This window comes from Diadema setosum, chromosome 2 (assembly GCF_964275005.1).
Source record: "Diadema setosum chromosome 2, eeDiaSeto1, whole genome shotgun sequence".
In the NCBI taxonomy this organism is placed as follows: domain Eukaryota; kingdom Metazoa; phylum Echinodermata; class Echinoidea; order Diadematoida; family Diadematidae; genus Diadema; species Diadema setosum.
The window spans coordinates 19,879,586-19,905,393 of NC_092686.1; the positions used below are offsets into that span (position 1 = coordinate 19,879,586).

A 25,808-nucleotide genomic window follows, 5' to 3' on the forward strand; every position below is an offset into this window, starting at 1 on the left:
CTTCCCTTGGTATGCCCATAGATGTATCCTGACTGAGTCATCAGTCACTGTCGTTTCTCAGGAATGATTCAGGAAATGGAGGGGATTCAATTATGGCGATAAAGTTGTTGTTATTGTTTGTTTGTATGTTTTCGTACATATTTTGCAGATGGTCCCCAGTTACTCGCGTCATAGCATGTTTACATGTAGACCTATACTATTTGACGTTGTCAACGCCTGAGCCATACCTTACAGTGTATGTCGATGTTACTTTCTTCGCGAGCGAGCGAAGCGAGCGAGCGCTTGAGAAAATTATACATTTTCCTACAAGATAGAATACTGTTCAGCTCTGTTACCTGTCTGAAGGCCGGCGTACAAACGTCATGCAATATTGATACAATCACATTTCTGCTTCCTCCATTTTTTCCCCTCAAAATTCAGGGGGGGGGGGTGATGATTGTACAGGCCATCCCCCCCTCCTCCATTTCAGGGGGGGATTTATCCCCCCATCCCCCCCGGAATGCGTGTTTTTTTTTAGACGGCACAGATTGGGGAAACTAAAAATCTATCGGGGACCCTATTCCTAAACCTAACCCTAATCCTAATCCTAACCCTAACCATCAAACCCTAACCCTAACCCTAACCCTAACCCCAACCCTAACCCTAACCCTAACCCTAACCATAACCAAAAACCCTAACCCAACGTTTTTCCCATAGGTTTAACACGCGCCATGCCCCAATCTGTGCCGTCTTAAAAAAAACGCCCCCGGGATTTACGCCCAATGATATACAGTTGTCAGCCGTCACTCAATCTGTGAATCAAGGTCTACTTGGCAGTAAGCAAAATTAATTACTTAATTACTTAAAGGGAAGGTTCAGCAGTGGGGTAGAGGGAGGTCTAAAATTAAAAAAAAAAAAAATTCCAATTATAAATTCATCGATTAACAGAACTCTTCGCAACCAACAACTAGTGGAGTAAGCATAGACGCATCACGAGCGGTTTCATTGAATTAGATTGCGAAAAGCCACAGGCTTGCGTGTAAATAAAAAATACGCATCCGGGAGATCCGATATACTGGCCAAATTCCGCCAGTTCGTTCTGGCGGAACTTATCTACTGGCATGGCCGGAACGGATCGCCTGTGACACCGGCCCACATGGTCACACACCGTACCACAAAAATCGAAGCGCACGCAGTTCATCACGTCCACCAAGGTGACCACTTGTTGTTTTACAGTTCTGAGTGTTAAATCTAACGTTGGATGCTTTTTCTAGCATAATGAAAGAGCACTTGACTTACCCATTTCTACCGCTTTTAGAAAGCAGGGCTAACTGTTAAGGTTAGAACTTATTTAGACTCTAACATAGGGGTAAAACTTTACTTCAAGTTCTTGTAACGTTCGTTAGTTAGTTACTTAGACTGTCTATACATTTTACAGCCCAGTCGCTTTGCACTGTAGTCTGTAGATTCGCACAGCGTATGTACTAACAGCGTCTGGTCGGGCTAGTTGTACACAGACTCACAATCACATAGGTAAAAGGTTACCTATGTAGGCCTATTGATATATTGATTATTGTACTGAGCTGTGGCCCGAACGGGAATAAAATCGCTACCCTTTACGGGCAATTCCATGAAAAATGTTACCTTTCCTGAAAATCATAAATCTGCAATAATTTGAAAAGTAGGCCCGAACCGTTTGGTCTAAACTAGATCTAGACCTATATTAGCCCCGGAGACCCGCCGCTCTGCGTTGTACGTTGGGGCTGCTGGTCGCAGTTAGATCTAATTTATATGGGCTAGGCCTACAGGGACAAATTTACAGTGTCTTAGGCCTATTACTATTAGGGCTATCATTGACATTTAACGTTAATAGTATAAAACACTAACATAACTCATCATATTTATAGTCTTTCATTTGACAATAGAGATCAATGAATGAGTAAATGAGCAGTGATGAGTGGTAAATCTATTTTGATGCAATTGAAGTAGGGGCAAGCATGGTATTACCGGACTCATGGTATTACCGGACACGTACATTTTTGTGTACTACTACTAATGACATTCTGTACGCGCGAGACTTCGTAGATTAGCCTCACCGAAATCACAAAAAACGCCACATAAAAATACAAACACGAAAAAATTCACATTTTACCTCAAATTTATAGTTGAGTGACCCGCACCTCAAGATAGCTAATATTTATGCATGTTTGAATCACATTTCGCGACTGAAATTCTATGAAATCCCACTCACATACAGGAAAAATGCTGAAGAGTCCAATAGAACCAAAAGTTCACTGATCGATATCGGAAATTTGTAGCTATCGTCCTCAAACGCGAACGATGCGGAATAGTTGTGCGCTAAGGGGCCCGTAACTCGTCACCCGCGCGTGCAGCTCCCATAGACAAAGCATGTAAACTAGTAGCCCGACCAGTCGAGTCGCGCTACGTATGTACAGCGGCGACTGGGCTGTGTATAGTTAGTAAACTAGAAGTAGAGTCTAACCAGTTGTCGATTTTTTCACAAGGTTTTATTCTGTGAACTGTTCGAAATGTTCAAGACAGACACTTTACCGTAAAATACGAAATTTTAGCCTCATTTGCCAATTTTTTCTTTGTCATCCGCTCATTGATAATGTGTACGATCATTTGTGGGATAGATTGTGATTCTTGTACAAGGATTTGGTGCGAAAGATGTCGATTATTTCATTGCGAAAATCGTGTCCGGTAATACAATGCGATTTTGCACCGCGCAAAAAGACAACTTTTGTAGAGGGCTATGTTTGAAGCATATTTTCTAAAAACTGGAGTGAACAATAGACATCAGTTGGCTGAATTCGTAATTTCCAGGAGTCTGTGAATAAGTGATGTTATTTTTAGCCCAAATTTCATCCTCTGAGTACGGAATTCAAAGCCACGAAAGAAAGCGTCCAGTAATTGGATGTGCCACCCTACATTTAACGTTAGAACTTGATGCCAAACTTGACTTACAAATATGTCGTATTCGAAAAACTGACGGCATTATCGTGAAATTTGTCACCAGTGACAAAATTCCACGGCCGGACAACTTCGCCTTTGACAGCTAGTATAGACCGATTCGGGTTCTTTGAGGGCAGCAGACAATTTGTGGCACTGGGCGCAGCCATTAGCTCAAATTGCGGTGTCCCAGCCTACCCCCCCACCCCACCCCCCCCACCCCACGGGCAACATGTTTATCGCGCACTTGTAGCAGGAGTACGCGCACTTGTAACAAAGGTTCGCGCATTAAGCAAGCGTTCCAGCACTCGGTACGAGACGCCTATTAGCTAAAACAACCATCAGTTTTTCATTCCGTGTGCGTGCTAATGTAGGAAGGGGGGTGGGGGGGGGGGTCGGCCGGGACACCGCAGTAATGGCGCTGCCCATGCGGATAATACACAAACCGCCTTGCAGAATCGGTCTATAGAGCTCGCGTATTGCGCTGATTAAAGCGACTCGCACAGCCACAGTTGATCGGTACGGTGGGGGTCGCGTCGCGGATCGCACGCGATCCACGATAGGCAACCTTTCAAATTGCTTGTTAGTTGCGCGATCTCATAGAAAGCATGATTATGCGTGTAAAAAGTCGTCGATTGTTGCGCGATCTCATTCCAAGTCAACTGTTACGTGATTTCTGTCACCACCACTTTTCATACTGAATAAATCGTAATTAAACAGTTATTCCATCAACCCCACCTTTCCCTTCTCAGTCTTCAAGATCACTCTGCCACTTTTAGAATGTTGCTATCCCATGTGCACATCATAAACGTGACTCATAGATCACAATCAGCCCATGTGCTCCTAGCTTGCATCAAAATATCCCATACGCGATGACAAATTGCACTATCAGTATTATATGGAGAAATTCCTTGACCTTCAAACACTAAATAAGTCGTGGATTGTGTTGTGATTTATCCATGTTGGATATAGGATGCATTGATAGGGATTTTATCACCACCACTTTTCCTACTAAACCTATCGTAATTAACCTGTTTATTCCATCAACCCCACTTTTCCCTTCTCTTGAAGACCACTCTGCCACTTTCAGAATGTTATCCTATCCATCATATACGAATCACAGTAGGAAACTCTATATACTGATCGTGGAATTTGTCACCAGCCCATGATACATTGGCACCCAAATCCCATAGGCAGAGACAAATTCCACGATTAGTATATAACTATTCGTGGAATTTGTCACCAGCCCGTGTCCACACTGCGTGGCGTTCTTATGCCGGTGACAGATTCTGCGACAGGCCCTAAATACCAGGACACTCTCGACCAAACTCTCTGTCGTTGAATTCATCGGTCAATATATTCGGCCACTTCTGAACTAAATAAATCGTAATTAACCTGTTTATTCCATCAACCCCACTTTTCCTTTCTCTTCAAGACCACTCTGCAACTTGCAGATAATGTCTCCTATCCAACATAAACGAATCAGAGTAGGAAACTCGCTATACTGATCGTGGAATTTGTCACCACCACTTTCCTACTAAACCTATCGTAATTAACCTGTTTATTCCATCAACCCCACTTTTCCCTTCTCTTCAAGACCACTCTGCCACTTTCAGAATGTTATCCTATCCAATATACGAATCACAGTAGGAAACTATATACTGATCATGGAATTTGTCACCAGCCCGTGTTAACTGGCGTCCAAATCCCATAGGTTGTGACAAATTCCACGATTAGTATAACTAATCGTGGAATTTGTCACCAGCCCATGTCCACACTGCGTGGCGTTCTTATGCCGGTGACAGATTCCGCGATAGGCCCTAAATACCAGGACACTCTCGACCAAACTCTCTGTCACCCTGTCGGTCTTATGTAGGTCATGTATGCCGTCTCCTTGATCCTCCGGGAAGAGATTTTCAGGTTTCGTCTCATAAAGCCAGGGGTCTTGTTAGCTTTGACGCACACATTGGATATGTCGGTCTTATGTAGGTCATGTATGCCGTCTCCTTGATCCTCCGGGAAGAGATTTTCAGGTTTCGTCTCATAAAGCCAGGGGTCTTATTAGCTTTGACGCACACATTGGATATACATGTGTTCGGTCCAGCTGAGATCAGAGCTGAGTGTGACTCCTAGGTATTTCACACTCTTAGTAACCTCAAGCTTATGTCCATGGAGATGGTACTCTGGGGCCGATCTAGGTTGTGCTGTAGTTTGGTCTGATCCTCGGGCAAGGTGACTACGTCGTACACTGCTTTGTCGTCTGCAAACAGTCTGATAGAGGAGGTAAGCAAGTCGGGCATGTCGTTAATGTACACCAAGAACAGGCATGGACCCAGTACCGGGTACACTGCCTTGTGGGACTCCTGATTGAACATCTATATTCCGATCTTGTACCATTGATCACGACTGCCTGTCGCCTGCCTTCAAGGAAATCTGAGATCCAGAGAGCAATGGGTCCTTGAATCCCATAGTATTGAAGCTTATGGACGAGCAGGGAGTGGTTGACACGATCGAAGGCTTTGGCGAAGTCCAATATTAAAATGTCGGTCTGCTTGCCCCCAGCCATGTTGTTGAATAGCTCATGGGCGAACTCAAGGAGTTGTGTCTCACATGACCTCTTCCGTCTAAAACCATGCTGCTGAGGACACAGGATGTGGTGGCGTTCAAGGTGGTCCGTTACGGTGCTGGTCAAGATGTGCTCCAAAACTTTGCAGCAAACACTGCTCAAGGAAATAGGTCTACAGTTGGAAGGATCATACTGCTCACCCTTTTGAAAGATTGCTGCAATTCATAAATTTTTATCCACATGGAGGTACATGTCCAAAAAATGTAATGTCCATGACGGCAAGCATTTTGTGTAATACCAAATGATTTAGGCCTAGTGTTAGAGTTTATATTAACTACTCAAAACTTGGACTGTTCACAGTTCAGGATGACCAGGTTAGAATAAATCAAATGGATTCAGAATGAACATGCCGAGTTGTTGGAATAAGCCCACAAAGTCACAAAAATTTTCTGAATGTAATGTCCATAACGCTGGATTTGCCTATAGGGTGATATGTCAGTATCAAGTTGATGGAATATGTAATTTTCATGAAAAATGATTTTTTTTTTGGAATTCCCTTTGTATTTTGTATATTGTTGTCCACACATGATGCCATAACCTTTAGTGGTCTCCTCATCCAGTGGTTTAATTCCAATACCAAAAACTTCAAAAATTCATAATTTTTGCATCGATTGTGCGATTTTCCTCAAACTTTCACTGATGTGTTCTACTAATGTTGCTGCTTTCACTCAATCCACATTTCTCTTTGGCTTTTGGTTTCCTTTTACAAGGATTCCAGAACTCCCAATTTAAAAGAAAGAAAAGAGATGTTTGTTAAAACTGGAATACTCTGTGATGAAATACAATATAGTGAGTGCACTTTCAAGGTTATTCATAGTTGATCCAGGTGTTGGGCAGGGATCGAATGGGCGGGGGGTAGTTAATATATTGAAGTCTTTTTTTTTTTTGACTGCAAGTCAAATTTTCTAAATACAGTGTACTTGGGAGGTATTTTACCAGTGTGATGGAACATGCAAATCGACACCATACCTCCATAGAAGCCCTCAAAGCTGCGTAGTCACCAAGTATGCATGGAAGGTAAACTTTCAATACTCTGGTAAGCATGAGACCTCCCGGGTCTCATGTCTCATGATGGCCCTGATTTGTATGCATTATTGCAAGATGTATTCACCATTGTGACATGCCATTCCATTTGTGTTTGCTATTTAATACAGGAGATTTCATGTTTGCTGTCCTATTTACTTCTCTGAGAAAGCAGTGAAAGGGTGGACAATGGACGAGTCATCAAATCAGAAAGAGACTAGCCTTGGATCACCAAACATCAAATGCTCAGTGCTCAAACAAGAGGTAAAAATTTAAGACTTGTCAAAGCAATTCCAGTATTGCAGCTGCAAGATTCTGAAGGTCACACATAATTTGCCAAGGATTTTTTTTTTTTTTTTTTTTTGGGGGGGGGGGGGGGTAGGGTGGCAGTGGGTGGGTGTGGGGGAGAGGGCATTGCCTTTGTGAAAGTTGTAAACAAAGGGTGTTGCAACACAGCTTCTTCCTTGGTGTAATTTTGGTTTATTTTATGTTTACAAAATCACACAGATCCAACAACTTCATACATAAGTGTGCGCAAATAACTTTATGAAACTGTGAAAACAATGATTAACAAGGACAGTAAGGAAAAAAAGAATATTGAGTGTGTCCATGTAATTTGGATAGGCAGAAGTTTGTTTGATAGTGATTATATGGTAATGGATATTGTAAGTTTGTATAGTTTTTTTTTTATGGAGTATTGAATAAATCAATCCAATCCAATCTAAGTAATGTAGTACAGCAATAGCATGTTTGTCGTTTCTGAATTTCACACTTACTTGTAAGACTAGTGGGGCCTATGTGCTACAACTACTGTACCAGTACCTCATTGTGTTTTTACGATCACTTCGCCGACTTTAAGACGGCAACGCACCATCCCGCAAGATTTCAGCACAGCTGAAAGCATCTTGCGTGCAAAATATATCACATGTAGAATGGAGACAAGCGCTTGGTGATGTGTGAAGCTGTGAGAGCTGCCAATTTTGCTCTGGGATCTTCAGCTCTTGACGAAGCAAACAATATCATTATACTGTTCAATTGTTTGCTAGCTGACAAAAAATAAACACAGACTTATAAAATACATATTTTTTTAAGGTAATCATCAGATATATACTCTCTAATGCTCTACACGTTGCACGAAAATTTGGTCACTTTCAGGCTCTCGTCCCACACAAGTCCGAAGCACAGAACTACACGCGTGCATGTATGCAAGCATGCGCTACGCACGCACGTGGCATGAAACTGTAGCAGCGTAATGACGTAATGCAAGCGCTGTCCAATGAGAGAGCTTACTCTTGAGATTGCACGGTTTCAAGCTGACCAGCACTGACATCGATATATATTTTACTGGTTCCTGACCCGATTAAGTAACAAATTGTCAAGATATTTACATGGATACAAAGATTAAGAGATGGACTGCCAAATAATGCATTTTCATTGAGACGCAAGGTGAATTTGGTATTCTTTTGACATCTTGAATGTGTACTACACGAATTACTTTTTTCATAATTTTTCAAGCTCAAATTACGCTATGATATTTTTCATTTACAATAATTTGAGTAACATGTGACGATAGCTTACATATTTTCCTTGAATTTGGTACCAAATTTGTGAATATAAGGTGTATTTTTGTTGCCAAAAGCCCAAGGACAAAATCCCCTTCCGCAGCTCATTACGTATGCAAGCCTCGAGCGGGCTTGCATATGAGTTGAATAGATACGAGCGAATTATCGGGTGCTGCGGTCTGACTGGATATAGTCTACAAGCCTATAGATTTTGGATCTGCTGCCCCCATTGCTCTGTCTTCCGTTGAGATGTTTTCATTGCAACTGATTGACAAATTGCCCTAAATCGACTTAAATAAGCAGTGAATGGATCAGTGTTTCCAAAAATTTCATGTATTTGAATAATTACGCAGTACCCACTGCATGCTATAAGGATTAGAATCAACACGCGTTCTCGGGCGGAAGCTCGGTGATCTAGTGGAGATGGCGCCTGTCCAGTGATCAGGAGGTCATAGGTTCGAATCCTGCTCGAGTATGTATGCCCATGATTTTTTATCATTGCTACTTCTAAAACTCTGATCAATTCAGTGCTTATTTACTTCGATGTAGGGCAATTTGTCAATCAGTTTCAATGAAAACATCTAAACAGAAGAACTCCACTTATGTTTCTTATCTCTTTTCTCAATTTGATTTCAATGAAGACAATCCACAGAGAAAAATGGTTGTCTCTTGAGCGTGTGACATACAGGGATCCTGTGGGCAGAGAGCGGACATGGGAGATGGTTGAACGGACCGGCAAACGACCAGTTCAGGGTGCTGCGGATGGTGAGCATTTATGCTTTTAAGTTCAAGCATTCAGGGCAGTGTCCAGTGTATGTGAGTGAAATTTGTTGGCAAGAGAAATTTCAACCATAATTTATGGCGCTTCACCATACTTACCCATCCCAGTTTTAACATTGCTATTCATTACCCTCAATGTCAACAGTCACCATTAAATATCATACATTTTTCTTTTAAGCCCCTGTCTTACAAGTCGGGAAACCCGCCAGGAGCCTGTGTTAGTGGCTCTCTCATTGCCTCCTTCCTCTTTCCTTATGCATTCATTAAGTGAGCACCAGTAGAAAATAAACTTCTTGTGAATCTTAAAGCAGAAATTTATAGAGAATCTAGAAATATGACAAGTTTGATATCTACGGAAAGCTAAGAAGCTAGTTAACAAAACTGGATATCTTTTAGACGATGTAACTTTGCCCCCAAACTGTTTTTGAGATTGAAAAAACACCCAATTTCCATGACCACATAGCTCCGTTCGCTACAAGAAACATCGGATTCGAGCGACGTCACCTAATGTGAATGAGCTGATATGCCGTACGGCTATATGAGACACACTCTGGCAAAACCTGAAACTTCTCGGCAAATGTGATTTCGCGCTACAGCCCGAAAAAGGTCAAAAAATGACCTACCTCAGGGACCAAATTGACATTTTGGTATCACGTTGTAGGGGAAATTTTCTAGTTTCTGATTGATATCAACAACATTTCGAAATACAACCTACAAAATGTGGAATTTTGAAGAGAAAAGTGGGATGTCAATCTCAAATGTTGGCCAAAATCTTATGTCTAAAGACCAAATCGCCTTCGCTTACGGCGAAAATGATTGTTCTTTTGGCGATCGTGTCTTAGATATTCTGCATTGAACCCTGACACATTTGGTACCGGTACCTACAGAAAGCTCTACCTCTGCTTATTCCAAATATGGTCATGGCATGATGTCATGCTACTCACTTTCATTCATAAATTCATCTGAAACATGCGTAAGTTTATGCAAATCGTCTCCCAGACGCGTAAACAGCCTTGTTGCTTACCAAGACACATGATCGAAATACATGTTCACGATTGGTCAACTACGCCGAGGACCCCCTTGTTTACGAGCAACCTACGTGTTATACTATGGGGATCACTGCAGCAGAGGTGCATGCTTGCATGCAACGCGTGTATCGTGACTGCTGCTCAGCACGGAAATGTTGCAGTTTCCCGCTTTGTTAAGACTGTTTTTTTAGCAAAGTGAGGTAGAAATTAGAATTTAAACTAACACACAAGAGAAAAAGAAGGTCACATTTATCTAACAAACCTTCATCATGCCATTTCGAAGAAGAATCAAGCTGAAATCACGGCATCAAGAAATACCTACTGCCGATTCTGCTGGTACTGTTGTGCGTACACCTGATCACGGCAATCGCGAATCTTGAACTGATTACGGTAGGTTTTGTGCTTTTTTTTTTGTAAATTTATAGGTGTAAAAATGATTTCCAATCAATTACAACTCTTTGACTTAGTTATCATCCTTCATGAGTATGTAAGATTACCTCAGCTATACGCAATTCCCCCACAATGATCGATTTGTTGTGTCAATAATAACAGCAAATTGTGGCTGTACGAAGGAACAGCTGATCACGGCAATCGTGAATCTTGAGCCGACGATAGGTTTTGTGCTTTTAAAACTTTGTTTTTCCGTAAATTTATGGGTGTAAAATATGATTCCAATGAACACAAACAAACAATTTTACGACGTGAATATATAGTTTTGGCGGACGATTTATTCTAGATTGACAACAAATTACACACCAATTTCTTGAAAAGAGCACACAGTTTGCCTATAGATACGTAAATCCCACTGGGTTGCATACACATGTGGTGACGTCACAGATTTGGCACTTTTCGTAGCCGCATAACTTTTTCCAGTGCTCAAAAATTGGTAAAAATAAAGATTCTTATATTCAAAGCAGAGACAACTTTATTGCATGATTTATGTCAGAAATTAATCAAAATAACATTAAATGATGGAAAACAGTCAATTCATATGATATTATTTCCTATAAATTTCTTCTTTAACACGAGTTATGAAATACAGTGTACAATCAAAGTAGTCGCTACTTCTCCACTCACCAGAGATATCAGACAAAGATTTGGCAAAAGTAAAGCTGAACACAACTATCCCTGAGGAAGGAAAAGTTGAAGGAAAAACATGACAATACAGAAACCACAACTCAAAACCTCACAACGAAGGTAAAGCCGTTGGAGAGTAATAACTGTACAGAGCTCGATACAGGCCATGTACAGGAGATCCTGCCCTGCCTTATCCACCTCCTACTGGCAGCCTAGAGTGGGAAACCCCACTTACTACAGCCAGTGTGACATCCCAAGCTTCTTACCGGGCCAAAGAGAAGAAAAGAAAACTACCTATTTGTCCAACAAATGAAGGGACTCAAAAAAAAAAAAAAAAAAGGCAACTACCAGCATAGGCAGGCCCCTAGGAGCAACTTTTTTCACAGGGGTGCTGAACCTCTGATCCACCCGGTTGGTTGCCGGACCATATTATCAGCGTTTCGGTATTGGGGGGGGGGGGGGGGGATGCATAGACCATACAAGCACTGTCAACATTTTTTTTTTTTTGGGGGGGGGGGGGGGCAGAGGGAGGTGAAGGGAGGGGATGGGGACTTTGAAGTGAGGGTGAGAAAGCCATCTGCCACACAAGGAAACTGCATTTTTAGTGAAATTCTACAACCTTGTGCACACTTTTATGTGGTGAATTTTAAAATTCTTCAATCAAAACAGAAAGAAAGTAAATGCTCATGGACTATATGTTCATGGATGAAATCTTATTGAAAGTGGTATCTGTTAATCTCTTCTCCGTGTGTGGGTCTTCACTTGTATAATGCACTTGTCAATTGTAGTCCTGGCCCCTGGGTACCCGGGGATGGCCGGGACTTGCATCCCACTTGCAATTTTGGGATGTTACACCACCTGGCCAAGTCCCGGCTAAGTCTCCGACAGGTCGGGCAAAATTTTCACGGAAATCCACCGCTAAGTCCCCGGCAGGCCGGGCAAAATTGAAGTTGAAATCCCCGGCCAATTCCCCGACAGTCCAGGCAATATTTGTGCAGAAATCCCCGGCCAAGTCCTCGACAAGCCGCGCATATTTGCATAGAAATCCTCGGCCAAGTCCCGACCCTCACGGCCCGGTCACACTGCCCAAAAGTCGCGTAAGTTTGCATGAATCGTGCAAGAAATTTGGTTGTGCGTGCTTGTCCGTTGAGAATTTTCGCTGATTTACGCGATGAAAATCACCGATGAATTGCGCAAGAACTTCGGAAATATTACTCAACTAGACATTTCGCTTTGGCGACTGGTATGCCTCCGCCATAATGCATGATTTTTCCAATAGGTCTAGATAGTACATGTGGACAATGTGTGATTACATTTTCACAAAATTGGCAAAATATTGAAATGACAAGTTTGTCACAAATGTGTTGAATGTTCACCTGCCTTGACCTAGGTTTAATTGGATGAATAGGAGAGCATGTATCTAGGGATTTAAGGACTTTAACTCAACTTTGACCCATTCATACATTTAGGCATTGAGTAATTTTCAAGGTACAGGTGTGGAGAAAAAGTGCAATTTCTGAATTGAAGAGTAAATTGTTACCATTTTCATCTGGCCCTTGACCCTAAAATTCATAAGATAATCACTTTCAGGTAGAACATGCATAATATGTACTATGTTTCAAGATAACTTGAGCCACTTCCGAGATATGGAGAAAAAAGTTAGTTCAGCACTTTCACTTGATCTTTGACCTTTTGACCTTTGAGGCAAAAAAAGAAAAAAAAAAATTCCAGAGAATTTCTATTAGGTTACACATGTATGCATACACCAAGTGTAAAAAAAAAAAAATAACCCTGCTGGCATTGCATGATAGGAGGGAAATAGTAAAATTTTGAAGTGTTGCACTTGACCTTTGTCCCCTGACCTTTGACCCCATGAACCCTACATTCTCTAGATAATCACTTCCAGTCAGTATATGTATATACTATGTTCCATGAAGATACCTTGAACAATTTTCCAAGGTATGGAGAAAAAAAAAGAAGTTTTTATATTTTTACTTGACCTTTTGACCTTTGACCTTTGACCTCATGACCCAAACTTTCACCAGAGAATCTTAATTGGGTAATACATGTATACACTAAGTTTCAAGAAAATATCTTCAGGCATTCAATAGATATGGTGGAAATAGTGAAATTTTATGTATTTGACCTTGACCTTTTGACCTTTGACCTTGAGCATGTGCACCCAAAAGTTGATAGGCACAACTTCACCCCCTAATACACATACATGCTAAGTTTCATTAGGATACCTCAACAGGTTTTGATAGTTACCTTGTCCACAAAATTCATTACGGACGGATGGACGGACGGACGGACGGACGGACGGACGGACGGACAACCCGAAAACATAATGCCTCCGGCACCACTTCGTGGCGGAGGCATAGAAATTACTAAACCACGCACTTTCAGCGCATAGGCACGCAAAGGCCCCAAATAGGGCGAGTTCGTGGTTGTGCGCGACGACTGAAGTCCACGGAAAATCACGCATAATCTGCGCTTTATCACAATGAATTGCGTATGAATCGCGCATGATTCGCACCACGATTCGCACATGAACGTGATAGCGGCAACATTTTCGCAAACGATCACTGATATTCCACGCATATTTCGCGCGTTTTTCGCGTAAGAATGATGCAAACTACGCAAAAATTACGTAAAACAGCGCAATACTGGCTAAACTTTTACGCGAAGCCGAGTTTTGAGTTGCTCAAAAACCTGGCCTTTGAGGACCTGTCACACTGCCCAAAAGTCGCGTAAACGCATGAATCACGTAAGAAATTCGAGCCTTTAATATTTACGCGATACATGCGCGATCCAGTGCACATTTCGTGAGTTTGTCTACAACGTGGAACCTTCGTAGTTGTCAGCCGATGTGCGCCGGATCGGTGCTTTACGCAGTTCTGGGTTTTGAGGAGCTTAAAACTCGGCTTCGCGTAAAAGTTTACGCATTATTGCGCTGTTTTACGTAATTTTTGCGTAGTTCTTATGCGAATAATGCGCGAAATATGCGTGGAATATCAGCGATTGTTCGCGAAAATGTTGCCGCTATCGCGTTCACCAACGAGTCTCCACTGACGATTAGCAGACATAAATAATGACGCATGTTTCGCGCTTGTAACACCTACGTATCACTGAAAATCACTGAAAAAAAAAATATTGGCGTAGGCCTATGTATCTCTAACAGAACACGCAAATAAGCGCATGTAATACTTACGAAATACTGATCGATGAATCACTAATGTATCACTAACAACTCACGTATGATTGTGGCGCTATATTTTTGCGTGATCTTTCCGTAGTTCTTGGGCAATTCATCGGTGATTTTTCATTGCGTAAATCAACGAAAATGGTCAAATTCTCAATGGACAAGCAAGCAAAACCAAATTTCAGACGTGATTTATGCGATTACGCAACTTTTGGGCAGTGTGACCAAGCCCGCATGTCTGAAATCTGTCTGAAATCGGCTAAAGGTCAAAGGTCAAAGGTCAAGGTCAAATCATGAAATTGTATCTGTTTACGCGATAACTCAAGACTGGATGGAGCAAATTTCACCAAACTTTGTTGGAGGATGATGTATGATGTGACAATTACTTGATTAGTTTTTCAGTGAAATCGGACAGAGGTCAAAGGTCAAAGATCAAGGTCAAATCCTAAAATTTATCTGTTTACGTGATAACTCAAAACTGGATGAAGCAGCTTTCACCAAACTTGGTCCAAGGATGATGAATGATGGGACAATTAGTTGATTAGATTTTAGTGACATTGGCAAGAGGTCAAAGGTCAAAAGACCAAGGTTAAATGCTACAAATGTTGCAATTTCCCCCATATCTATGCAATGCCCGAAGGTATTTTCTTGAAACTTGGTGTGGACATGTACTACTGCGTAAAGATTCCCCAGAGAGAGTTTCATGTCATAAGGTCAAAGGTCAAAAGGTCAATGGTTAGGTGAAAATGTTGCAATATCACTTTTCTCGCAAATGGTTCAATGTATCTTTGTGGAACTTGGTACATATGCTTGTACTGTCTGGCAGGGATTATCTAGGGAATTTAGGGGTCATGGGTCAATAGTCAGGGTCAAAGGTCAAGGTCAACTCCTCAAAATTGTACTATTTCCCTCATGTACTAGTATATGCAGTGCTTGCATTATTAGTTTCAAAACTTAATACATGCATTACCTAATGGAGATTCTCTGGGAAATTTCCAGCCAGAAGGTCAAAGGTTAAGGGTCAGGTTTCAATGCTCCCCCCCCCAAAAAAAAAAAAAATATATATATTTTGTACCATTATCACACTCTTTCTTCATACCTTGGAAATTAATGCATAAACTTCCCCAAAATTCCCCAAATATGTGTACCTGCACTCTTAGAAAATTATAGCAAATCCAGTTCAAGACATTTCTGACAAACCTGTCATTTCAATATTTTGCCAGTTATGTGAAACTGTCATGGATCACACATTGTGAAGACATTGTACTATACGCCTATTGGGAGAATCATGCATTATGGCGGAGGCATCAGTCGCCATAGCGACATTTCTAGTTAGAATTAAAATACAATGATCTGATGCACACTCTTGGTGGAATATCCCTAAATTTGTATCAGAGAAGTGTGTGTGGGTCTTCACTTTGTATAAGTCCATGGAAGGGGATCTAAAGGAGGATTGTGTGGGAGGGGATATCCCTCTCCCACACGAGGGAGATTTTGAATTTTCAGACCTGTGAGAGAGTACAAACCAAACAAGACCCTCTAAACCTCGCCACCATACACAGCATAACACACAGTCACATTGTCGTGTCTCTCATTTACAGAGCCCTGGTCTAGATCGAGAAAGGGACAGAGATGAAGAGATATCTTTTGCTGGAGACTTCGACTTCGACTTAGATTAGACTTAGATTGAGCAAATGATTGCAATCACTCTTTGTCCAGTGTCCATCATGCATTATGCATCGTGCGTTGTGCTAAATTTTTAAATTTTCATCTTCTTGAAAACCACTTGATGGATTTTTCACCAAACTTTGCAAGTAGCATGTTTAGGGGGAAAGGATCTCAGTTTGTTCGAATGGGCACCATGCCCCACTTGGGGCCCCTGATGACTGTAGTTTCAAGTTTGTTCATGGCAGAATCAGGGTTGCCCCCCCCTCCCCCCCTCCCCCCCCCCCCATCTCCGGAGGGGAGGGGGGAATGTGGGGGAGGGGTCCACTTAGGGACCTAAATTGTACATGTTCATCTTCTTCTTGAAAACCACCAGATGGATTTTCACCAAACTTGGCAAGTTGCATGCCTAGGGGGTTAGGATATAAATTTGTTCAAAATGTGACCGTGCATCACAAAACGAACAAAAAGTCGCACACACTGATTTTGTGTGGGGACTGAAAATAGGTGAAATCGTCAACCTAGCCCATCCTGACTTTTTCATATTTTCTGAAAGAGCAAGTCTTCTTCTACATTATGGTAAAATTTGGGATCATAAAACGGGCAGGAAAATGTGTATTTTTAGCAGTTTATCTCGAACATTCTTTTTTTTGTGTATAATAGTGTGATTAGGTGTGTCTTTAGAGTCCCCTTTTCATTTCTTAAGAACCTTGTACACTTCATTTTCAACTCTAATAACTTTTGAAAGGATGATGCTACTGCTTTGAAAGTTGGCATTAAAGGGTGTGTACAGTTCTGGTCGAGGTGAGGATTTAGCTTTTAACGTTTTGCGAGATATTCAGAAACCACTCTATGAGATGTCAAAGAGCATGCAGTTCTAAGGGGTATCAAAAGTTTATTCAATGAAAATCGGTTTTGAAATGGCTGAGATATCCAAAAACAAGGTGAAACAGAGATCCTAATAAAGTTGTGGCATGTTGCCTTTTATTATTAGGACTTTTGGGGATATCTCAGCCATTTGAAAACCAATTTTCATCAAATAAACGTTGAATCCTTCTTAAAATTACATGCTTTTTCATATTTCATAAGAGGCTTTTCATTATCTCACTAAGGAATGTTCAAAACATGAATCCCCACCTCAACCAGTACTGTACAGTACCTTTGATTATGGACAGAATGTGTTGATAAGGCATGCTCAATTTCAGTTTAATTTGATAATTCCTTAATTGTTGTTACTCCCGTGGTTTACATCCTGTTTTTTTTTTTGTCCCATTCATCACACAGCCAGCATGGCTTGGTAAAGATAAAGCGCTTGAATAGACACTGTACTTCAGAACCTCTTTTCTCAGTTCACACTTTTCATGAGTGTGTGCTTTCTTTCCAATATTTAGATAGGTTAGGAGAGTCCATGTGATTTGAGTTATACATCATTTTAAAGCTTAAAGTCTGCTCTTTCAGAATATGCTCTTAACTTAAATTTCATGTCTGGCGACTTTCTGTTTGTTTTGTGATGCAGGGTCACAAATATCAAATTAAGGAATTTTTTTACAAATTTTCTTCTCTAGAACCAGAAGTGATAGAGCTAAGTTAATACTATGAGTTAGTACATTGATAACTGTAATTTACAGTTTGTTCATGGCAGAATATTAGAGGGTGCCCCTCTTGGCGCTGGGGGGGGGGGGGGGGTCCAAATGTGGACCTAAATTCTACATTTTCATCTTCTTCTTGAAAACAACTTAATGCATTTTCACCAAACTTGGCAGGTAGCATACCTAGGGGGATAGGATCTCAATTTGTTGGAATGGGCACCGTGCTCCCCTTGGGGGCCCCTAGGGAGCCTGAACCTCCCAAATTAAGGAATATTTAAAATTATTCTTTGCATAATCAGAATTGATCGAGCTTTAAAGAGACTGTACAGTTCTGGTTGAGGTGAGGATTTAGCTTTTAACTTTTTGCGAGATATTCAGAAACCACTCTATGAGATGTCAAAGAGCATGCAATTCCGAGGGGAATCAAAAGTTCATTTGATGAATATTGGTGTTGAAATGGCCGAGATATCCAAAACCAAGGTGAAACAAAGAGATCATGTTGTGGCCTGTCACCTTTTATTATTATCACTTCTTTGGATATCTCAGCCATTTAAAAACCAAGTTTCATGAAATAAATGTTGAAACCTTCTTAGAATTAATGTTATAAACCTGAATCCTCACCTCAACCAGTACTGTACAGTCCTTTTAAGTCTTTGTTTTTTCTTTTCAAACTGCATATTTAGTCAAACTTTCTAAGTATAGTGTACCTGGCTGGTATTTTTACCAGGGTAAGGAAATATGCAAATGGACATCATGCCCCCAGCTCTCAAAGCTGCACCCTGCCCCACAAGTTTTCAATGTTCTCAGGTAAGAGTCTGCAAGAATACTGGGAAGGTGAACTTGCAATACTCGGGTGAGCACAAGACCCCGGGTCTCTTGCCATCGTCCACACGTCACAAGCTGCTTCAAAAAACTGGAAGGACTTCTGTAAGTTAACTCTCCGGATCCATGAGAAATGACAATACAGCACACTACACTACACCAACGAATAGGCGAGAGAAACTGGGAAGTCAATCTTTGGCATATACTTCACGCTCGGATGTCCACAAAATGTGAAGAAAAGCATGGTCATGATGGTCGTGCCTTCTAAGGACTGCTAAGGACTTCGAAAAATTTAGACCAACAACGTGCACAAATGAAAACATGCGCTAAAGAAATAAACCAAAACTTTTGAATCGCTGAAGAAGACTGTGAACAAGTATCTTACCACTCTGTCAGTCCCAGACATAGCTTTACGCATTGGCAACATGAGCATGAAAAAGCAGGGCAATCAAACAACCTGTATTCGTGAAACTTCCAAAACAGCAAATGGCACTTATCAGCCATCAATGCCTCAACTAGAGCCTCAATGTGACTCGCTGTATGTTAGGATTAGCTTTATTGACATTTGAGATTCCCAAGGAATTATAGGAAAAGGACCTAAAATGTCTTGTACATGGTTTTGAATATGTGACATTAACAAGACTACGTTTTGTAAAAGAAAACTGCCAGATGTAAATGACTGAGAACATTGGGCAGTATTTGAAAGGACTCTACCTGGATTGTGATGGACATGTGTTTTCAGGGTTACCTGAATAAATGACTGAGAACATTTGACAGTATTTGAAAGGACTCTACCTGGATTGTGAAGCGTGGACATGTGTTTTCAGGGTCACCTGAATAGACCTTTGTGTGTTATACTCTTTTTTGTATTGTTATAGTTTTGGATGTGAGTGTTCTTCTATTCATGTATGTTATACCTCCCCAGACCTTGGTTTTAATCAAAAGAAGAAACAAGGGGGAGTGTGTTAGGATTAGCTTTATTAATAAGGTTCTTTGTTGTTATCTCCCTCTGCAGGTCTGGTGGGGCTTAATGTATGCCAGTAGTTAGAGATAGACAAGATAAGGAACTACCTATGCAAGTACTAGAACAAGATAAGGAACTACCTCTGCAAGTACTAGAAAGTCCCATATAGCCATCTACTGTTCACTGTATGTCAAGGCTACCTCATTACTGCCTTTTGGAAGCAGAAAGATGTGGTGTAGAAGAGCACAAGCACTACAGCTGATAAGACAATCTACAAACTGTCTAGATCTACATACAGTGTGCAAGCCTAGATCCTTCAGTGATAGGCAACAGGTCCACTCTCCGAGCCAAGATACAGCTCATCCTTACCGCTATCAGTATCAGTATGATGTCCCATTCACAGGCAGACAGAGTACACCTACCACTAGCACTTGTTAGAATTTTCGTGGTCAAAGGGCTAACCCATGGTGAGGAATCACTGGTGACACACGATCTCGTCCCCTGTTCTCACAGACCCTTCACAAGGATGGGAGGGGCATGCGAGATCCTAGGCCACAATTCTGACTATTTAGATTTGGATCTACTCCAGAATTCCAGTCAAATACCAGTCTGAGGGAACTAAAATGGTTCAGAGGAAAACCTCTCTCATGACTAATTGCCCCAAAACAGTCGGGGGGTTCCAAATTTCAAAGCTACGCCTACTTCACCGGCCAAGAATTCACCAACCAAGAAATCACACCCCCCCCCCCCCCCCCCGACAAATTAATCCCACAGACGTTTTCATGCAAGGGGAAACCAACAAGGAACCCTTCCCCCACCTTGACCGCAATGACAATGCATCCCTGCAGGGTCGGGGATCCCACATCACAGACAGGAAGATTTAGGATATTGGGGACAAGAAGATGCAAAATGGCATGCAAACATGCTGGATGTGAAAGCAGTCCAACAAGCACAAAGGGAATATCAAAGACAAATACTAATAAAGTCAGACAACATGATGGTAGTGTCTAACATAAACAGGCAAGGGGGCACAAGATCTCTAACCCCTTTCCATGACAGGGGAGACTTTAGAATAGTGCCTGAAGCGTAACATTTCACTAAAAGCATGCCATATACTGGGAAAGGAGAACTATGTGGTAGATTTTTGTCCGGCGGGTACTCTATCTGCACTCAACCTGTTTGCATCTTCTCTAGACAAACAACTCCCCATGTACTGCATGAAGCATCACAACCCACAAGCTCATGCAAAAGACATACCCTCTATGCCATGGAGAGGAATACTGGAGTACGCATTCCCACCTTTTACATGATCCCAAAAGTACTTGAGAAGGTGACAGCGGACAAAGCCTGCCAACAACTAGGGATAGACTGGCGGTAGTGTCACTGCCTGGAAAGCAGTAGATGGCAGGTTCGAGTCCTGAAGTTCCTTTTTCCAACATGTTTGTTAACCCTATTTCTGTCACACAAGGTGAAGCCAGACTGCTCAGACATTTTGTAGTGCGCAGACACGAGATTGTTGATGACCATTTTTAAATGTTATTATTGACATTAATTTCTCATGTTATACATCATTTCAAAGCTTATGGTCAAAACTTTCATATAATGTAATAATCTGAGTGAGGGCACCCTTAAGTATTAAGAAGGATGCCCGCTTATGTCACATAATTATCTTTTGCAGACTTACTTCTACATGTTACCACCTCATTTTCTTCACACAACATGCTCTTATATCACAAAAAAGGTCTCACAAATGTTATAGAGAATATATTATGCTTTCAGATGATATGTTTATGATCATAAGATAGTCGCATCATATTCACCCACCACAATCAGTTGAACTCCCCTCGAGATTCAGCAGCATAGTCTTATGCTGTATCAGAGTGAAAGTAACATGGCTGGAAGCAGTAATGACAAGCAATTTTTTATTCATGCAACCATAAGTTCTGCATTGTTCCATCAAAGACATTCATTTACTAGTCTGAATAGCATGTATTGCTATAAATCAGTATCATGGACAAAATCGACAAAATTCAAATTTGCATCCATCATAGAGTACTTTGTTCAGCATTTTAAGTGGCTGCTATGGGAAGCAGTGGTGAAGTCATGAGTAGTCTCAGTTGCCAAGTGCTCGTAATTTCTAAAGTCTTGTTAAAGAATGGCATCACATGTTGATAAATGTGACTTTTTGTGTTTTACGCATGTGGAAAACAATGAAATGTAGGCCTTAACACTTCATGAATTAGAATCATCTTATTTACCAAAAGTGCAAAATGTGGACATGGCGCATGAACACCTGAAATGTGACTGTTCATTGCAAGTCACTAGAATATTGTCTTCTGCATGCAACCTAGTAGATTGCTCAAGAATGTGACATTTTGTTAACACTGTATTTTCTTACTTGTCTTTATTTAGCTGTGGCTATGATTGCCATTCTCAACAGGCTGTTACACTATGACTGCCTAGTCTTGGTCAAGCAGTTCAGACCACCCCTCAAGCTGTACACCATTGAATTTCCTGCAGGTAAAATTTCACCCTTAACGACATAATTATTTGTTTTACTAGCAACACCCGTGGAAACCCACGGGTCTGAGGGCCTTTACTTTTTTTTTTCTCATATACAACTTTGCACATTTTTATTGAAATAAAAAAAGTTTTCTCATTCCTTAGTTAAATTGTGCTCTCTTCTACCCAGCATGACCCCCCCTTCCCAGAAATTTGATATTACATTAAATGCAGTACGTGCCCGGCGATCCGGTCCATTGGTTGGGATCTTCCCGCCACTTGCTTCTATTATAGAACTTGAGTGTCGAGGGGTTATCTGCACCCGTTGAAGTCTAACGATTGTCTTCTTGTCCTTCACCCACCCCCGCACACACATTTCCACCCCCACAGAACAAAAAAAAATCAAAAACAAACATTAAGGGAAAAATCACTAAAAATGCTTATGAGATTCCCCGAAAGTTATGCCCACCGATTCTTCCCATCGAAACGGGGAGATACCCTTGACCCTATGACTTTGATATTGATTACCCCCTGCTCTTGCCTCCATGCAGGAACCCGTGGGAATCCATGGCTGGTCTCAGGGCCTCGTATTTTTTTATTCATATTTCTTTTCCCACGTTATGAGAGAAAAATAGAATAATTTCTTCTTCATTTACTCCCTCCTTTTAATTTTTATCACCAACTTGCGTTTGATAGATCATAGAACCATCCGTTTATCTGCTTCAGACTGTACATCATCATTATTAATATTATCATATTGTTATCATTATTACTATCATTATGATTATTAATTTTTATTATCATTATTATTATTATTTAGGGATGGGAGATCATAGCCATTATTTTTTATAAGTATAAGCACCCGTGGGAATCCACGGGTCTCGGGGCTTCATATTTTTTATGCCTCCGCCACGAAGTGGTGCCGGAGGCATTATGTTTTTGGGTTGTCCGTCCGTCCGTCCGCTTTCGTTTACGCGATAACTTGAGTAATATTTACTGGAATTTTACCAAATTTGGTCCAAGTATGGAGTATGATGGGGCAATTATTTGATTAGATTTTGGGTGAAATCGGCTAAAGGTCAAAGGTCAAAGGTCAAGGTCAAATCATGAAATTGTATCCGTTTACGCGATAACTCAAGACTGGATGGAGCAAATTTCACCAAACTTTGTTGGAGGATGATGTATGATGGGACAATTACTTGATTAGTTTTTCAGTGAAATCGGACAGAGGTCAAAGGTCAAAGATCAAGGTCAAATCCTAAAATTTATCTGTTTACGTGATAACTCAAAACTGGATGAAGCAGCTTTCACCAAACTTGGTCCAAGGATGATGTATGATGGGACAATTAGTTGAGTAGCTTTTAGTGACATTGGCAAGAGGTCAAAGGTCAAAAGGTAAAGGTCAAATACATAAAATTTCACTATTTCCACCATATCTATGCAAATGCCTGAAGATATTTTCTTGAAACTTAGTGTATACATATATTACCCAATTAAGAGTCTCTGGTGAAAGTTTTAGTCATGAGGTCAAAGGTCAGAAGGTCAAGTAAAAACATTTAAACTTCTTTTTTTTTCTCCGTACCTTGGAAAATTGTTCAAGGTATCTTCATGGAACATAGTGTATACATGTACTGACTGGCAGTGATTATCTAGAGAATGTAGGGTTCATGGGGTCAAAGGTCAGGGGTCAAAGGTCAATTGCAACACTTAAAAATTTCACTATTTCCCTCATGTTTATGCAATGCCAGCAGGATTATTTTTTTTTAACACTTGGTGTATGCATGTGTAACCTAATAGACATTCTCTGGAAAGTTTTTTTTTTTCTTTTTCTTTTTTTTTTGCCTCAAAGGTCAAAAGGTCAATGATCAAGGGAAAGTGCTGAACTAACTCTTTCCTCCTTATCTCGGAAGTGGCTCAAGTTATCTTGAAATTTACTACATATTTATGCATGTTCTACCTGAAAGTGATTATCTTATGAATTTTAGGGTCAAAGGCCAGATGAAAATGGTAACAATTTACTATTCAATACAGAAATTGCACTTTTTCTCTATACCGGTACCTTGAAAATTACTCAATGCATAAATGTATGAATGGGTCAAAGTCAAGTTAAAGTCCTTAAATCCCCAAATACATGCTCTCCTATTCATCCAATTAAACCTAGGTCAAGGAAGGTGAACATTCAACACATTTGTGACAAACTTGTCATTTTAATATTTTGCCAATTTTGTGAAAATGTAATCACACATTGTCCACATGTACTATCTAGACCTATTAGGAGAATCATGCATTATGGTGGAGGCATACCAGTCGCCATATCGAAATTTCTAGTTTAATATTTCTTTTCCCACGTTATGGGAGAAAGAAGAATATTTTTGTCCATTTGCTCCCTCTTTTTTATTTTTATCACCAAAACTTGGTTTGATGGACCATAGATCCACACATTTTATGTCCACTTGTAACTTCAAAAATTGGCGGTCGGCAAAGAGAGGGTTTCCCCCACGTCCTCGTCTTATGAATATTTATGTTTACAGCAGCCATGCAGTAAACGAATGAACAGAAGTGCGTGTACTCTGATGTGGAAGGGTACGATCGGTAAGGACAAACTTTAAGTGGATATTTAGCCGTCCTGAACAGTACGAGTACAATGATACCCGACTTGAGAGTAAACTAAATGATGTACCTGAGCTGCATAGTATCCTGCAGTTGTGCAAAATACAATAAAATAACAGCATTCGTTGTTTTCATTTGGGCACGCCAGTGGCGAACGTCGCTGTACGTAAATGCCCTAGTATGACCACGCCGTGTATTATACCATAATGAGAGTCCATATCACACGCACGCAGACAGTGTTTTGTGTAACCATCGTCAATACATACACAGGCGCAGGCCACACACTGCCATACCGTACCCGAGAGTACATTGTGTGCGTGCATGCGTGTCCGCCGGAATATGACAGAGATTTCGCTGCACCCCATCATCTTTAGTATCCCCACTGTCTCTGCAAGCTAAAAGATGGACGATCGAGAAAGCAGGAGTCCAGCGCAGGATCGATGAATATTTAAACGCTCGGCTCTGTCGTCACGCACAAAAATGCATGATGCATCTATCTAATTAATTTCTCTTTGTCGTCTTCGATGTCGACATGGAGGCGGAGCGCGGATTAAACCCGGTCGAAGGCATGTAAGAGACCATCCCGCTGCTGACGGCACCGGTCTCGGGGGCCCGGAGCCGACGGCTCGGGAGGAGGTAGACAAACCAGCAACGCCGGAATAAAACAGGAAATACATAAGGCCCTGACAACAACAACAACTTTGCCTTTTACTGTATTAGACTAGCAGCACCCGTGGAAATCCACGGGTCTGAGGGGTTTTATTTTTTTCTCATATATACACCGTGTAGGCCTACGATTTTGCACATCTTATTGATGAAATAAAAAGAAAAGTTTTCTCATTCTTTCATCGAGTGTGCTCTCTTCTACCCATGACCACCACCTAATCACCAAAATTTGGTTTGATAGATCATATAGAACCATCCGTTTATCTGCTTCAGACTATACATCATCATTATTATTATCATCATATTATTATTCTTATTAGTCCCCTATTGTTATATTGTTATTATAGTTATTATTGTTATTTGGTGAGGGGGATCATAGTCTTTTGGTTTTATAAGTATTAGGCACCCATGGGAATTTATGGGTCTCAGGGCTTCATATTTTTCTTTAATATTTCTTCAACCACGTTATGAGGGAAAAGAGAGAATATTTTCATCTTCATTTGCTTCCTCATGTCTGTTTTCATAATCAACACTTGGTTTGATGGATCTAGTACCACCTGTTTATCTCATTGATACTGTTCATTGTTTTTGTAATCATTATAATTATCATTATTATTATGATGATGATGATGATTATTATTGTTATTGTCATTTGGTGGGAGGGGAGATCATAGTCATTCGGTTTTATTATTATTTTATATAATTAATTGACATAGGGATGATCAAGGGAATTAAGGAAA

The 25,808-nt window shown here is 40.9% G+C and overlaps 1 protein-coding gene across 3 annotated transcripts in view; it reads left to right on the forward strand.

The window, feature by feature from the left end:
- Positions 1–1,232: 1,232 nt before the first annotated feature.
- Positions 1,233–25,808, forward strand: part of LOC140246221 (ADP-sugar pyrophosphatase-like) — a 157,295-nt gene continuing 132,719 nt past the window's right edge. Inside the window, exons 1-4 of one of the 3 annotated variants that reach the window (XM_072325673.1) lie at positions 1,233–1,318; positions 6,774–6,865; positions 8,805–8,928; positions 21,703–21,810. In XM_072325673.1, the coding sequence (XP_072181774.1) occupies positions 6,791–6,865; positions 8,805–8,928; positions 21,703–21,810 (307 nt within the window). In that variant the 5' untranslated portion in view covers positions 1,233–1,318; positions 6,774–6,790. Of the gene's footprint in view, positions 1,319–5,737; positions 5,765–6,738; positions 6,866–8,804; positions 8,929–21,702; positions 21,811–25,808 lie in introns of those variants that run through there. The other 2 variants (XM_072325674.1, XM_072325672.1) reach the window with 2 other exon arrangements.